At 43.2% G+C, this 18,167-nt stretch overlaps 1 protein-coding gene across 1 annotated transcript in view; it reads left to right on the forward strand.

The window, feature by feature from the left end:
• The window catches only part of LOC109993904 (cadherin-18), a 102,226-nt gene extending 94,875 nt beyond the window's left edge, over positions 1 to 7,351 (forward strand). Inside the window, exons 11-12 of the mRNA XM_029279910.2 lie at positions 2,342 to 2,608; positions 3,446 to 7,351. Of these exons, the coding sequence (XP_029135743.2) occupies positions 2,342 to 2,608; positions 3,446 to 4,098 (920 nt within the window). The 3' untranslated portion in view covers positions 4,099 to 7,351. The remainder of the gene's footprint in view (positions 1 to 2,341; positions 2,609 to 3,445) is intronic.
• The last annotated feature ends 10,816 nt before the right edge of the window (positions 7,352 to 18,167 follow it).

The raw sequence follows: 18,167 nt of genomic DNA on the forward strand, positions 1-18,167 counted from the left end.
ACTAGCATGATTTTAAAAGTAGCATTCCCTCAGTGCTCTGTCTACACCCACCCCTCCCCTCCGCTCTGTGCTCCCTCTAAAGCCACGCCCCTCACTTACATGCACGAGCGCTGTTGGTCCAAAAGCCGACCTCAGCTCATGCTTTGTGAGGGCTAGTTCACGCCATGGAGTAGAGAGCGAGCAGGGAGACAGGGAGGCGTCTGATTGGTTCATCAGATTGGTACCTCGTGGCAGACATTGGTCAAAGTTTTTACAGGCTTACAACTGATACAGATGATGGATTTTCTTTGTTCCCTATACAGAGAACATGAGTTATTAATTTCTGTCAGGACCTAAAGACAGTTTCAACCAAAATCTTAAAAAGTGGAGAAAATGACCAACCATCCAACATTTCCACAGTCGGTGAAAGATGGAGGCATGGGAAATGTTGTCACTTACCCCCAATTCACACATACTCCGTCAGCGCCGCGCACTATGTTGTACTTAGCTGCCACTCTAGTCAATCATTGTGTTCACACAGGGTGCGCTGCGGTCCGTCTCCGGAGCGTGCCACCAACAGCACTACGTCTCTGCTCCGTTTCATATACTCTGCGAGTCTATTTTCGCCGGAGTACGCTGCAGGCACGTGTCAAGCTGGACAGAATATGACAGCCCGGACAGGAAGTCAGACAAGGAAACGCACAGAGCATCCGGTCAATTTCAAAATAAAACACAACATACAGACTCGCGATCGTATTTTTCATCACTTTATCAACATTACGTCAAAACAGGAACTGAATGAACAACAATGCATCCTCAGAAAAGACAAAGCAACATGTTGTTTGAATGTTTTTCTCTTTATTCCCGCAGGATCTTGTAGTTCTCCTGTGATTTGTCATGGGTGCGCTGTGCTGTGCTGACGTTCCAGAAACAGATCCAGTGTGATAGAGACGGAGCAAAACCGTGGCGCTGACAGACTGCGGCGCGGATGGAGTATGTGTGAATTGGGGGTTACTGTTTTCCAGGTGTCTATGCTAAGAGTAGGTTTCACTTGGAGGTCAGCTTCCGTCATGTAGCACACATTCAGTTTTTTCATCTCAAAGTTATAGCAGCTGATTGTATAAGTGACATCACAGTCACTAACAGGATGTATCCATCTCCTGTCAGGTTTGCTCTCTTCTTTCTTTGAACCATTTCAAACTCGACTGCAAATCAACTTTTGAGAATTGTTGCTCCATTCGTCGTTTAGCCTTTGAATGCTCAAATGAACAAATTATCATAATTATAAAACATAATTACGACTCTGACACATTGGAGTTAGGCCGCTATCACACCGAGACACGCCGCTACAGGCGCGGCCACTCATAAAATGCCTCAAAAGCTCCTCGGGCAAAACAGCGTGGTGCGTCTGGAGCTGGGCTGCATGCCCAACGGGGAGATTAAATGTTATTTGGTAACAGAAAAGTGGATTCAAGCAGACTCTGAGCTCTTGCTGTTGCTGTCCTGTTGGATGAGGAGGGGAAGGAACAAAATATAAGCAGAGATTTTGACTGATTTGATTGGTTGCCTGTGCCACCTGTAACATTGACGAGCGGTGCGACTCTGTGCCTTGCGCTGAAAAGTTGAGAATACTTTAACTTTAAAGCGGCTAAAACAGCTAGAAAAACGCAAAGCGCGGCACAAAAAAAGAGCATGCGCCAGGCATGACCATTTGAAAATAATGGTTTAGCTGGCGACGCCCTTCTAGCGACACGTCTCGGTGTGATCAGGGCCTTAGAACCGTATATGAGCAGGTTGATCAATGGTGGAGGTGTTGGACTGACTGACTGGATTCCAACCCGACGTTAACGCTGAACTGTGTTCTGCTTTATAATGTACTACACACAAAAACAAAACATCAACACCCCCCATGATCGTACTGTGAGAGGGCTGAAAATACATCTGTTACCCCATACTCAAATGTTTTCTAAAAATCCAGTTACACCTCAGAAGAGAGGGTTCAGGGTCTCAGGGCCGGGACGTTAAATCAGGTTAAATTAAGAAACACGGTCAGCTGGATGTAGACACAATAAAGAAAAGAAAGAAAGAAAGTGTTGAAATAATGAATGGAAGTATAAAACCTTCACAAGTGCTAGATCACATCCGTGTGTTTGAAAGGTTGCTTCAGAGATAATTACGCTGTGAGCAGATTTATTATCTGATTCTCCGACATGAATAAATAATAAAACCTTATGTGAGAGAGGTAAGAAGCATCCTGCCTGTTTAGCACATATCATTGTATCCCTGTTCTTTCTTAAAGTGCTTCTCTTTGTCTCCTTCACCTTCTCTATCCCCCATATCCCCCCCCCCCCCATGTTTCCAGACAACACTGCCAGTATAGTATCTCGTCGGCGTGACGGCTTCAGCCAGGACAGGGACCAGGAGTTGTTCAGCCTGGTGCTGGTGGTGTCTGATGGTGGGGAGCCTCCGCTCAGCAGCACTGCTACCATCTCCCTCAGGGTGTGTGAGTGTCAGAGGAACACCAGGGGGCGTAACAACAATGTCTGCCAGGCCCAGGCCTTCCTGTCCTCGGCTGGCCTCAGCATGGGTGCTTTTGTGGCTATCCTGCTGTGTATTGTCATATTATTAGGTAGGTACCTACAGCCTGTATAGAGCGCCACAGGAATGAGTCCTAAAACCCAGAAGTAAGTTAGCATTTGAGCGCCATGGGGTCTATCCTCCCAAAGTCAGTGGGGATTATGAATGGGTTTGTGGTTAGACTCCTGAAAGCTTAACACAAGCTTAAGAGATGTTTGTGTTTTGTTAGACCACATAAACCACGTTAGGCAATACCCCCACTTGTGAATTTTGAAGTTTTTACGCGTCTTTAAAAAGGCGGTTGCTAACAAGTGGCTAAATGTGACTACAGTGGTTGTCGGGGACATTAAACGTCATCACGCTGGACACAGAGGCCTCGAACTCTCTCACTAGTCTGAGATGTTTCCTGCAGGTTTAATCTTTAGGTTCAGCATAACGCTAGTGACGTCACAATCATCCGACCGTGGTGTAGTTAGCTTTAGCATAACGTTAGCTTTTTACTTCTGTCGGCCGCATTAACGCTTCAAACATCATAAAAATGGTGTTCATCTGTGAAAATTATCCTGCTGAACAAAACGCCTACGCTTCAGAAACGTGTGTTTGCCACAGAGCTTATTTTCTGCAATGATCCAAAATCCAATGCAAAAATCCCATAGGAGAATTCTGGTTAGACCCCATGGCGATGCTACTTCCGGGTTGGCCGACAAAAATATGTCATATGGTTCGTTCTCTATTTGTCTCGTGTTCCCCTGACCTACAAACTGACACAAGGAGTGCTAAATGAAAAACAACAGTCGGATATCATGTCAGTTAGGTTAGTTAGTTTTCTCTCTCTTCATGGTCTTCCTTTCTTACTCCGTTTGTAAACCTATCTTCTCTTCCCCTGCAGCCATAGTGATGCTGTTCACCCAGCTACGGAACAAGAAAGCCAGCAAAGAGCCTTTGATTCTGTCTGAGGAGGACATCAGAGAGAACGTGGTGACCTATGATGATGAGGGAGGCGGGGAGGAGGACACAGAGGCCTTTGACATCGCTGCACTTAGAAATCCCAAAGCCTCGGAGCCTCGCCTGAAGCTCCACGCCTACCTCAGCTGTGGACCGAGCCCCTACGAGGAGGAGGAGGAGGATGACGAGGAGAGGTTTGTGGTGTGGAGGAGGAGGAGGAAGTCACAGGAGATGGACTATAGAAACTACAGCCCAGAGTCGGATCCGGGCTGGTTTGTCATTGACAGCATTCCTCGTGAGCTCAGCCAGTCAGCGCCCTCGGTTCTGCTAGAGGGTCATGACATCATCCAGCAGATCCTGCAGCAGAAAGTGGCCAAAGCAAACTTAGACACTCGGGGCCCACCATATGACTCACTCCAAACGTATGCTTATGAAGGCTGTGGGTCCTTGGCCGGGTCAGTCAGCTCTTTGGGCTTAACTGGGGAAGTGCCCGAACTGAACTATGTGGACTTGGAGGACTGGGAGCCAGATGAACAAACACTGGAACGAATTGTTGGAGAGCAGTTGGCCACAAGCCCAGCTAACTCTGACTCATAAAGGATTACCATCCCAAGGTTTTGTTTTGAACTTTTTTTTGTAACATTGTCCAGATCTGTCCAGAGACGGATCACTTTTTACTGTTGCCATGGGAGCAATGATGCAGAATTACTATCCCTGAAATGCTGGCAATTTGAAAGTGTGACATTATATAATATCAGAGGATTAGAAAAGCCATGTGGATAATAGAAAACAGAAGCCTGGGAGATTTGGATGTGAGCTTTTTCTGAAATGAGTCAAAAGCAAAAAAAAGCAGGATGTAGGCTATGAAGAGCAGGGTTTAAAATTGACAGGTCAATTTGCATAAGGCGTCGTCTCTGCTTGTTACGTGTGTCAGCGGAAAACGTTCACCCCTTACTGCTGCTTATGACTCCAAACCCCCTGGGTCAGAGTCTAGGTTTGACGTTCAGGTCCCCATTCATCCATTCTTTGCAGGAACGTTGAGTTTTTTGTTGATCAGAAAGTTAAAAAGATGCCGGATACTGAGAGGAATCTTAGATGTTCTACAGGTTATACGCCCCTCCATGGAAAATGGATAAATGATTTTGATTATGGACCACATTCTGTAGGGCATGGCATTCTAAATCTCTTTGCATGCAAACCATGCAAACAGGTACGCTCCATCTTCCCGGGTCTTAGTAGGTCAAGACCGTTGGATCCACATTCCTACTCCACCTCCATGCTCGCTTCACCTCTGACCTCTATCTCTATCATCAGCTGTACATGTTCTCTTCCATTGAATCCAAAACAGTTTGGAAAGTGAAGGTAATCCTGTTGTTTTTTTAAATATGATGTCTCATTGTCACATAGCATCACATGAACCATCACTGCTATGCAGATGATATTGTGTTTTACATTTGGGTTCAACAAGATTACCTTAAAAGTGTTCAGACTATTGTTGTCATGAGAGAGAGCGGGGAATGGCATGAGAAAGGAGCCACAGGCCAGATTTGCACAGGCTGCAGGACAACAGCCCATGTAACACATTTTTTAAACGTAGATATGATTCAGTAGAAATCAAACAATATTGGGTCATTTCTTGTTTTGACAAAAGAAGTCCTGCACAATTCCTAAATTAGCAAAGTTTCAGAAAAGTTGCCGGTGTGTATACAGTATGTGCAATTTACACAAGAATAAGTCGAAGGACTCTTCAATTTTGAGAGCACGACACAAATATAAGCCAAGACGGAGACAAACATGTTGCCATGGATACAGCCCTCGCAGCACCTTTTGGTTCTGATGTTTTTTTAAAGCGTCTGCACTCTTTGATACGATCATTAAAACAAAAGGTGTCGTAACGTTTGAAACACACGGCATCTAAAAGTTTATAATATTCTGACCTAGTTCAGACTAAATCAATCACTTCTCCCCACTCTGCCACAGGAGCGTCTGTCTGGTTTATTAACATCACACATTTCAGAAACAAGGCGATTCAAAGTGCTAAAGAATGACCTCTGACTTTATGTCCTTCCATTTGATAAGACCAAATGTCCTCACACTGTAGCTCTATTCATCACTTCATTTCAAGCAGCTCAGACTTCAGTACGACGTTGGAGCACATTGGTAAAGTTAACGGTCAGGCTTTGGTACGAGCTCCCTCTACTATTAACCCTCGGTACATCAGATACATCCTGAAACAGAACAATGACACATGCTGGTCAGAGTGAGATCTTGCTGTGTGGTCGACCTAACAAGCTTTCACTCCCAGTAAGTGTGAGAGTGATGAATCACTGACTCTAGGTGTTTCCTGTCCCTCTGATGTGAACATGAGAGAAAGGTCTTCATGCTTATGGGAGATCAAAGTCCCTGCAATGACTGGAACAATATTTCTGGAGTGTGTTGCAGATTTGTTTTTTATGTGTGCATTGTTTTCCATATAAGACTGGAGTGTTTATTTCAGACAGTTAGAAACACTTCACTTTAAGTAAAGTTACAACAACCAGGGCTTGACGTCTACTTTTTACTCACCAGCTACTGAGGCTACTGGATTTACAAAGTTACCCATTTAGTAAATTACGTTTTGTAATGTAAGTCCTTGTGCCAAAAGACACCCACACTTTTCTTTCTTATTTATCCATTTAGCATTCTGTAATCCAGCACAGACCAAATTGATCTAATATTTCAATATAAGTCATTTTACAATGTTCAGGAACGAGGAGACATGGAAGGGCAACATTTATGGATGATCAAAATCTATTTGATGATATTTCATTGACTTTGTCGGCCACTTGTTAACATTCAGATACTAGTTTTTGAATATGATGCACAGATGCCATCATTCAACATTTAATGAGTAGAGTTGGAGGAAAGTTACCTGCAGTTCTGTAACTATTGCTTTAATACCTGTTACACAATCTCACCATGTGTCAGACAGATTTGAATCAGTAGTGTCTGCTCACATCTCTCTTCTCTCTTCATCATCTGCAGCCGTCAGTCTGAACAGATCACAGACAAGTATTCTGTGTGATCACCTCATGGTGCACTTATTGATATAAAGCACGGATGATCATATGAAGAAACGTGCCATGTCTTAAATATTCTCATGGTACTTCAGGCTCTAACTTCTTACCCTTATTTATCTCATTTCTATTTCCCCCCGCCCCCGCTGTCATGAAACTCGAAGTGAGTGCAACCGAGCCAGATAGATCTAGAGACTGAATGGAGCGATGCTGAGGGAGAGGAAACGTTAGCTCTCAGGAGTAAAGTGAGAAAAAAAGGTGAAATCAGGGAGACTCCCGCTCAAATCGGGAGTGTCGGCAGGTCTGCAGATGCTTTTTGAGACCACTAAGATATAAAATCAAAACCTCCAGAGTGGCTTAAATCCACCCGCAAGGTTGGCCAGGTGTTAATGTCAAGCCCTGGTGACAAACTATTTCTAACATCTCAGAACATTGCTGGTTTGAAGGATTAGTGTTTTCTATAAAAGTTTCCTACAGTCATGGAAAGAATACAAATATGTTATATGAAATATACTCTGTCATGGTTTGATTTGAAAGGTCAACATTTTCCTGCAGTAAACTCAAACACTCTTGATGAGAGTTTGGACCGAGGTGATCTGAAGTGTTTCATCATCGTCATGCACATTGTGATTCTCTTTTCTATTGTTTTGTAATATTTTATCTGTTTTTTTCTACTATGTTCGGCCGTGTTTAGTATCCCACATCCTGCGTCCTGATTGACCTTCTCTCCCTCTACACTAACGACGTCTTGGTTGGTTCAGCAGCAGGATTCATGTTTTTACTGGTTTGTGTCAGTCAGGAGATTATTAAGTTTTTTTTGTTTGATGAAAACTATTTGATTGACAGCTCATGGAAATTAGTTCAACATAATTTTATTTCCGATATCCTGACTTTGCTTCACGTGGGGTTTATACAGCTCTGGAAAAAATGAAGAGACAGAAGGTCTGGGGTTCGATCCCCAGCTCTTGTAGCCACATGTCGATGTATCCTTCGGTAAGATATTTGCGCCCCAAGTTGCCCACTGATCCACCAGCACTTTGTGAATGTGTATGAATGGATGAGTTAATACTAGCAAAGCAGCCTCTACCATCAGGGTGTGAATGTGAAGGGGTGACCTTTGAGAAGTCAGAAGACTAGAAAACAAATATAAAAGCTCAAGTCTGTTTTCGACTGCAAAAATATGTTTTTCTTTACTGTAAACAGGTTTGAGTTTAAAGGAGCACTATGTAACTCTGACCCCTAGTGTTTAAAATGGGTACTGCAGTCCAAATTCTAAACATTGAAGAGAGCTGTCTCCCCCCGCCCCCTCCTCTCGATGCTCACGCAGGTTGCCATGTGGTGGACACTGAAGCTTCAGCGTTTAGCCAGCTCTGCATGAGTCTGTAAACCTTTCTGTGTTCTAACCTCTCTCCATTTTTCAAAAGCATCTCCAACATTGATCCTAGTTTGAGCACGTTTCTGCTGAGCTCCTGCAGGGTTCACAGCTCTGCAGTCTTCCACTTGGCTGATGAGGTGGCATCATGTATTTCTGGTGCAAAACTTGAAGCAAGCACGGCTTTGTTGTTGGTCGGCTTGTCGGGTGATACTTAATCTTTACCTCATAGGCAGAATGAGTCGTACCTGTGTGGATATACACTGACACAGATTCACTTCTCTGCATGTTGGGATGAAAATTTAAGGAATATTCGGAGTGGTCTCTTCATTTTTTCCAGAGCTGTAAACTGCACAGTGTGCCACTGATTTCCTGAGCAGGACTCAACAAAGAACCCATCGTAATGACTTCTTTTGACTTTTTATGAAGTTTCTGCTGTGAACATATTGGCTTTGCCACCTCTCGCCCAGGATGTGAAATCTACATCCAGGTTGTGAGCAGTGACGAGCTGCTCAAGTGGAGACTGACTGTGAATAACGTGGTCACACTGACGAGTCTCAGATGATCCAGATTGTTGTAGTCCCAGACCACACCCAGCTTTCTCCCCTTCCTGTCCGTCTCCTGATCTCTTTCTTACTTTGCTGTCTTCTTTGGATTAATGGAAGTTTGTGATTCATCGTTCGGTGTGGAAACAAGTCGATAAGTGAACCGGGAGACAAAATAAAGCACATGGTTGTATATTTTTTGAATGAATAAAAAGACAAATGATTTAAAAAATGCATTTTCCTTTGTATGCTTTGATTACTTTTAGAAACACGTTTAATCCTGATGCACTCTCTTTAGTAGAAACAAACTTCAAGTTCAGACCAGAGGGACTTCAGAGAGACTTCCCCCCTGATGGAGTCCAGACCCTGGTGGTGGTGGTGAAACCCCCTGATGGAGTCCAGACCCTGGTGGTGGTGGTGATACCCCCTGATGGATTCCAGACCCTGGTGGTGGTGGTGATACCCCCTGATGGAGTCTAGACCCTGGTGGTGGCGGTGATGGGAGGATGCAGGACGTGATGTCTCGAGGTAACACTTGTAATGAGTTGACGCTCTACAAATAAAATTGATTGACGAGGACTGGACTTTGGAGGAGCCAAACATGGACCCTGATGAGATGAAATGGAGGTGACTGATTGGAGGAGAGTTACAGCGATCACTCTGCAACGTCAAACTGACAGGAAAGAGAGGAGAACAGATTTAAAATGTAACAGCACCCGGATGATTGGTCGATAGAGGTCGTGGCAGATTCTGGTTGGTCTAGTTCTAAAAAAAAAAAGATGGAAGACAGAGGGAGTGACATGACTGAACGATGACTTCTCGTCTGAAAGAGGAAACCTGCCAGATCCTCATTCACGTATTGTGAAAAGGTATTTTGTCTTTGCTGAAAAAACTCCTCCTTTCTCTTTTCCCTTTTCTTATCCAGTGTCTTAACTGGCATAATGACAAAATGAATCCCCCTGAAAAAGAGCCTGAAAAGTTTTTTAATTGGCGCCGCAGCAGGATTCAATGTGTAATAATTGGCTTGAAGTGCTTCATTAACGGCCAGCGAGGGAATCCTTAATGTGCCCTGTTGGTGAAGCTAATCCCTGGAGGTCCAATAAGGGACATAAATAAATCAGCATTAAGTCGTTTGTAAACCTCTTCCACTTATTCACTTGGCCTCTTCTACAGGAGTGTTACTTTAAGCCCAGTAGCTTAACATGGAGATATGCAGCTTTTGTTTGGAGTGTTATAACCCTGAAGAATGGCCGTGTCAGCTCTGCATGTTCCTTTGTTTCATATTTAGATCTCCTGCGTGAAGAAACAGGGTGGTGTCACTGATCAAATTATAAACACCGCCCTCGCTGCTGCTGCCTATTTATTCAGGGAGTAATGAGAGAGGATGATGCTCTTACTCTCTTTGAGAAACAGTGACGACAACCAGCCTGGAAATCTGAATTATTCATTCAAACTTCTGTCTGTGAGTGAAAACATTTGAAAAAGCTTCCCCGGGCAGCCTGTAAATATCTCTGTATCCACAGTGCAGTCTGACAGATCCACAGCTCCTTTGTCACTCGGACACGTTCACAATCGCTCACCATTCTTAACACAGTGACCACAAAGCATGTCTACCATGACTTCTGACTTCATGTGTGGCTCCTTCATCACCATCTGAAAGTAACAATCCAATAACACGCAGCTTTCAAATGTCAGAGCATATTTCGCTGCTCTGGTTTGTTTTAATTAAACGTCCAGCTGTTTCTCTGTGAAACATAATTTTACTCTACTTAAAAGGTCTACCTCAGTAGAGATCGTTTATGTAATGACGTCAGACACTTCCATGAACAAAGCTGATTCAGTGACAAAAACAAAGTGTAGCTTTCATACATCTCCTGATGCAGATCTAAAGTGGTGTTTTGTGGAGTCGTGGGTGTTTTGGATCTTAAATCGCACGACCCAAGCAAGGTTGATGGAGCTGGCTCTACTGACCCGTTGGTTCCCCTTCTCATTCAGATCCATCATGAGGCTTACTCAGCTGCTTCCACGTTGTTGATGATGCCTTCTCTCCTGGTATCCAAAAGGCCTTGCTCAGGAAATGGCTGGAAAAACTCCTGCAGTCCACCTTGACTGGCATGCAGCTTAACCTCCAGCCGTTCCTGCAGCAGTCCTCCACCAGATCCTGGTCCTTGGTCCTGTTCCTCTCGTGTACCTCCTCAATCCTCTCTTCCCAGGGCACGGTGAGCTCAAGAAGAATGAGCTGTTCAGAAACCATGATGATGTGGGCTGTTAGACTGGGTGATCTGTGATAGGAGTCTTAGGTCAGTCTTTCTAGGTCACCTGTCATCTCACAGTCTGGTGTGAAGACATGCAGAGCTGTTTTTGGATCTTTTCTTCCGCCTTGACAAACTCGATCATTTTGGCCGGAGAGCTGGCCTGTCTGCTGAATGTTTCAGCGTTTGGTTTTGAGGACCTGGTCGTAGTGTTGTGATGTTAGAATGGAGTCGCTCGGGAGCAGTGATGTGGTTGAGGTTCAGGACAGAAAACGCTTTTTGTATCCACACTCCCTCCTGCACGTCTAGAGAGAGAGAGAGAGAGAGAGGGTGCAGAGGTCAAGCTACAGACCGAATGTAGAGAGGGAGCGACAACAAATAACCTGAATGAATCAGAGAAATAAAACTCTTTGAGTCTGTTTAGTTTAATTTAATTTAATTTATCAGATTATATTTTATGATACACAGCTGAAACAAACACAGGCTCATATCTGCACATAGAAGAGTTTTCTGAATGCATCTCTTCCTCGTTTCTCTCTTTCCCCGATGATGTACAAGAGAGACAAGGTTTAAAAAATACCAAACTGCCCTTAAAGGCTTATTTGAGATGAGGGTCCTTCTCTTTGTTATAATTTCATTTACCAGACGATACTTATTTATATACATTAAGATTCATAAAGCCTGACACATGAACATGGAGCTCCATCTTTTAATGTTGTTTACCAGCCTGTTATCGCCCCCTACTGTCTGGTTGCTGGTATTACCACAACAGAAGACCATGACTAAACCCTTAAGACCAGTGTATGACACTAAGCATTTGTATTTTCTTTTGAAATAAACTGTCTAGTAGAGACTGACACAGTAGTTTTCTACATCAGTAAAAACATTAAATCATATTTTTACATGCAATTCTGTATTTAATGACGACCCGGTTACATCTGTTATGTAAGATAGATAAAGATAAAGTAAAGACAAACAGCGCCATCTACTGGCTGAACACATTTCACCGTCATATCTGAGTCATAAACATTTGGGTTGCCAGGTCAGAATACGATCCAAAGTCATAGTATGCACTATGACTAGTATGGAATATAAGGCAAGGAGAGAGACAGAGAGAGAGAGGGAATGGGAACATTCAGAAAGGGAGTAAAGTAGACAAAGAAGGCACTTGTAGAGAATATCTTTAAAAAACAAAAACAAAAAGGCATATATATCAGAGTGATTAAAATCAGGCACTTTTATTAACAGTAAACTGCACAGTGTCAACATGCTCATAAAAGATGATGTTAAAATAAACGAGCCTTTCATGAAAATAACACAAAATCTTCTAGTGATGAAAATCAGTTTTCATCCTCAGGGTGGTCCGGGGAGGTCATCAGCCTCGATCACAGGGGGAGAAGGCCCCCTCCTCCCCCTGTGATCTTCACCAAACCCCCATTGCTGATGGAGAAGACGTAGAGGAAGGTGGGCGCCGCTTCAGGAACAAAGGTGTGCTTCACCTACAGGAGCAAATAGAAGTTTAATGTAACTGTATGATGACACTAAACATGATCGCATTACGCTGCTTTTCACCTCTTTTTTTATTATTATTGTCTCAGAATGTCCCTCCTTGTATTACTTTGCTGCTTATATTTAATATCCACTGCTCAGCACCAACGAGTGTGTACTTAGATTTACACATTAATGCTGTCTCTCACCTCCAGGGCTTTGGCATGATACCAGCTGCATCTCGCATGAACAGAGTTTAGCACCAGCTCCCTGAATGGGGTCATCAGGCTGGTCAGTGCAGCCAGGCAGGGATACCCCCCATCCCCAAGAATGCACCAGCCACGAGGGGGGTAAAGTCGGTTTACATATAGAGGACTCCACCGCAGGACCCTGACATCGTGGAAAGAGCCTGGAAGAACAAGGGGGATGTATTGTGAATATGTACTTGACATGGTACAGGACATATTATGTTGAAAATGGATTAGGACGTGTTCAAGTATGACCATCTTGGAGTACAGGGGACATGCTGGTGTTTCTACTTTGCCCCCATGCAAACAGGTTTGACGGGCTCCCGAGTCCTGACAAACCTCACTCAGGGTTGAGGACTATGGTCTCAAACACTTGTCAATGTTTGTGATTCTACCATATCTTTCAAAGTAATAAAATTATGTTAGTAAAAATTCACACATTAACATGATGGCGTTGCAGTTGTTGGGCGACAAATAAAAACCACAAACAGGCTGAGTCCTGGTCCACATTCACTTTAAATGTATGTGAGATGACTGATGACTGAATAACCCAGCAGGGTTATGTGGCCTAAAAGTGAACCCAACCTTAATGAATGTGATTAATGGTATTAATATGAGTAATTGATCACTGAATCATGTATTGGATCAACAATCCCTTAAGCAGTGTAAGCTGTACTAATACATTTCTGACTTTCATTTCTACCTGTATATGTATTGAGGAAGCGGCCTTTGTGATCACACCACCACCAGCTGAGTGGAATGGAAGAGCTTCCTGTTGAACAACACAAAATGTAATTGATACTCACATTGATATGTGATTAAAAACAGGTTCATATAGGTGGTATTTTGTATGCAGGTTACCTGTTAAGGTAGTCTTCTTTGTTTGCTGCAGGTGGCTTGATTCTAATGTGTGTCCCATTGATGCTGCCAGCCGCTCTGCAGAAGGCATGAGAGCCAGCCAGGTGGGCAAAGCCTTCCCCTATTCCCTCTAGCTCATCAGCAGTAGGGAGATGAACCACCCTCTTCATGATGCTGATGATGCTGCCAGCGACTCGATGAACAACATCATGAACCGTGGTGATGGGGACATCAAAGGCTCCTGACACCACCCGATACGAGGTGGCACTGGCCAGCCAGTATAAATATATCCCCCTTCCAGGTCCGTCTCCCAGCCATGGTCCTTGGTGTACCCCAGACACTCCACCAAGGCCTTCACTGTCTGCCTCACAGTGTTTTGTGGTTGATGATACAGTACTGTTGTCAGTTTGCTGTGAAATGTCATTGTTTTATTGTAGTAAGTGGTAACTAATAAACATACTTGTCACAGAATTGTTGAGCCACGCAGGCTTAGGACAGTCAAACAATGGACTTGGGCCTGCACCTCTGAGGAGGCTCATTTGAGTTATTTACTGAGATCCCAGAATCCCCTGCGGTACTTCACACTTGCGCGTGAAGTGAGGGGGGACCGGAACCTCTCTCTCCTCATTGGAGGGGACCTGAGATAGACCCTCCCATGGAGCAGGCCAGGCTACAAAGCTCCAAGACTTCCAGTGTTCTTTCGCTTTCCACGCGCTGACTTCAAGTGTTCGGAGACCCAAGCTCACCTCCTGTTTCCTGCAACAATCTTCCTTTGTTTTAAGTTTTGGCGTGCATAATCCGCGGCCGGCAGTGTTCTAAATCCCAAACTCGGATTGTCCAGTGAACGCATCTCAGAGCGTCAGACTATAACAGATTATCAGGAAGATAACGGTCTTATTCCGTCCTGCAACGAAAGGACATCAACGGACATCTTTCCACTCAACGGAGAACCAACGAAGCCGCTCTCGCCGTAAGGGACCCTCGCCGCCATCAGCCGCCTCTGCACCAGGACGGACAGAAGATCTGCTCCATCGCCGGACTCTTTTCCTTTCACCAATCGCGGGCAAAGCGATTCACAAGTGAGAATTAATTAGGTCTGGGCAGAATTAGCTTTAGAGAGTGTTTTTAACAATTGTTGATCAAAGCAGAAACTGTAATTTTTATCTTTGTTGGACCGCTGCGTCCTGAGTTTATCTGTTTAAAACTATTGTTGTTCCCGTTTCAGACCGCTGCGTCCTATATGTGTTTAGCGTAACAGCGTTATAACCGGGTATTACTCTTGTAATCAGAAAGGCCAGTGTAAACCGAGTTGTGGCGCGGGATTCAGACTGTGATCCGGCCTCTTCAGGCACGCATTTCTCTTTTATTCTCTTTTATCCTCTTTTCTTCCCCTTCTACGAACAGACACACACACATATTCCCGTGTAAACGTACATCTGGAGACTAACTCCACCACCGCGCCATTATGCACGTAGGCCACACACACACACACACACACACACACACACACACACACACACACACACACACAGAGATCTATACACTCGCGACCATCCAGACGCCTCAGAGACACAGATCGTGTAGGGCCGAACTCGGTCTCTTTTAGACACTAAGGCCACATTAGGTCTTTGTTAGGTGTGCGCCATCGGAAGGGCAACCACATGGGACGAAGCAATCTTCCCCCCCCTTCTCTCTCTCTTTCATCCACAGACACAGACACAGACACACACAGACACAGACACACACAGACACACACACACACACACACACACACACACACACACACACACACACACACACACACACACACACACACACACACACACACACACACACACACACCTTTCACAAGCCTTGCTTGATAATGTTTGTTGCTTAGATTAGTTTATAATAGTTATTTGTTTGATTAAGTTCATTGATTTGGATTGATGTTGCTTTGTTTAAATAAATTCTGTTATAATTTAAGAGAGCAGTTGTTTGTGATTACTGGTGTATTTGCATTGTGATATAGCTGGGTGCGAATAAATAGTAAATATAGTTATTAATTATTAATAATATTAGTAATTAAATAACTAATTTGAGACTGATTTGAGTGATATTTTGGTTATATTTACCTGAGTACAAGTTGGTGCCCCAAAACGATATTAAACATAGTTTAATGATATTTTATTTATATTATTAATAATTAAATATAATTATTAAAGAATATAACCAAAGTTGACTTGATACAACCCCAACACTATTTATTGACTTATCTGAGTGTATAAACCTTCATCATTTGAGTTTGATGGTTGATGGTTGATGGTTTTCATTTTGTAACATGAAAGCCAGAATGTTTCTGCTGTTGGCAGCTTGTCTTCTTCTTGCCACATTGTGGGCATGAACCATAACAAATATAACATGTTCCTATATTTATGTCTTACCCTCAGACTGTCCTGCTCTTTAGACTGTACAGTGCCACAGATGGACCAGCAGCTGCAGTCACAGGGTCCTTCTATTACTACATGTGATTCCCATTACAAGTTAAACCTGAATGCCTGAAAAGTAAAGTACTTTTTTAACAGCATGCTAATCATATTTCAACTAAGGGTATTATTATGACAGAAGATATGAGAGACTGTTGACTTTTATTTTAATTATGTTAATCATTTTGTTACATGGTTGATAATCAAAGTCGTGTAGTATATACTGCATACTGATCTCGATAGTACTATGTAGTACGCGGTTTGGAAAACAGCGGCCCTTTCCGACTAGCCACCAGTGATGGGAATAACGGCGTTATAAATAACGGCGTTATAAACAACGGCGTTACTAACGGCGTTACATTTTTCAGTAACAAGTAATCTAATTGATTACTCTTCCCATCATTATAACGCCGTTACCGTTACTGCCAAAAAATGCGGTGCGCTACTATGACTGAAGCTGTTTTTCATCAGACCAACTAGATCTCTAAGCCGAGTGGCAAAGATATTTCTTACTGTTCTTCCTCTTTGGTGAGTGCGGACACGAGACAACCGCATAAATGATGACGATTGGCTGAGGTAGAGTAAAAATTTCATGGTGAGCCAATCAGAGGTAGAGTTGGGCGGGTGTTGTTTACACAAATTCGAAAGCATGCATAGTCAGACACACAACTACACAAATGAGTCAACGAGAAACAGGAATGGCGAGCCCAAATAATCCAACAGTAGCCTTCTTTAAGTGGAAGTATAGCCATTACTTTTGCCTTCCAAGAAATTAAAGGAACGAGTGTAATCGTGAAATGCACATTATGCCCTGGAGTCAAAAGCCTCTCCACGTCGGTGTCGAGCAATTCAAACTTATTGAAACATCTTTCAACGCTACATGCTTCCACGTAATTAGTGGCCATGAAGACCCCCGAAGGAGAAGGAGACAGTGCCACAAAACCTAAGCAACTGAAGCTTGATTTTACGGCCCCACCACCACCACACGTTTTGTCTCAGGCCGAGCTAAACAAACTGGTAGCCAGGTATGTTGTGGAGGATATGCTGCCAATATCGATGGTTGAGTCGGAGTCATTCAGAGCACTAGTTGCCAAAATACCGGTCAGAGCAGGGGTCGGCCTGCCATGTAGAAAGACGTTCGCGAACGATATAGACGCCCAACATGCTCAAATGAATGTCGAGCTCAAACAGACATTTGAGAAATTAGAATATTTGTCTACCACAGCAGACAAAACATCTATTATGTCATTTTTACGGATCCACTATATAAACATAGTAATTATAATATCTACAATAATACATGACATTTGATTGGAGGCTAGTCTCACTTTGTCCCACAGCAACATTAAAATAGTTTAGATTTGTGTACACTGTTTCTGTTAATTATTGATTGTATTAAGTGTCCATTTCATTATAATATTCAGATTTATCATAAATAATTGAACATGCACATGTATTTTAAGTTCTGTTAAAGAGGGGTGGAGGTGGGGTCCAAATTCTTTGACACATTTGAGCATTTAAAAATGTACTTGAAAGTAACGAAATAGTTACTTTCCAAAGTAACTAATTACTTTTATAATTTGTTACTCAGTAACTACTTTAGTTACTTTTTGGGAGAAGTAACTAGTAACTGTAACTAATTACTTTTTTAAAGTAACTTGCCCAACACTGCTAGCCACAGTTCAGTAGGTAGTACATACTTTTCAGTAGGGAGTTTCAGTATACTGAACTTTTGTGGTCATTCAGTATTCAATTCAATTCAATTGTATTTGTATAGCGTCAACTCATAACAAGTGTTATCTCGAGACACTTTACAAAAAGCAGGTAAAATACCTTACTCTTTGTCTGTTAACATTACAAAAGAGCAGGTAAAAAGACCTTACTCATTGTTATGTTACAAAAAGCAGGTAAAAGACCTTACTTATTGCTTTATTACAAAGACCCGACCTATCCATCATGAGCACTTTAGCAAAGCAGCAAAAGTTACAGTGGTAAAAAAAAACTGCCTTATCAAAAGGCAGAAATCTTCGACCGGATCCCCGGCTCATGGCGAAACAGCCTTGTTCTGGCAGGCCGTCAACCAACGATCTTGAGGAGCCTAAGAGAGCTCAAGAGCTCTCAGGAAAGTAGGTGGCTAGTGACTGAGATTTACAGATAGATACATGCAGTAATATGATGTACTGTATATGCACAGAGAGAGAGAGAGAGAGACAGAGAGAGAGAGAGAGAGAGAGGAGCTCAAGTAAGTGAGTATGCATTTTTGGGTCCACCTCAGTATACTGAACATTTCAGTATGGATACTAACTTCTGGGTTTCATGCAGTATGGATTGGATGCGTGCTTTCAGGAAATGAATTGTATTTTACCACCCACAATGCTGTGC

This window comes from Labrus bergylta, chromosome 4 (assembly GCF_963930695.1).
Source record: "Labrus bergylta chromosome 4, fLabBer1.1, whole genome shotgun sequence".
NCBI classification, from domain to species: domain Eukaryota; kingdom Metazoa; phylum Chordata; class Actinopteri; order Labriformes; family Labridae; genus Labrus; species Labrus bergylta.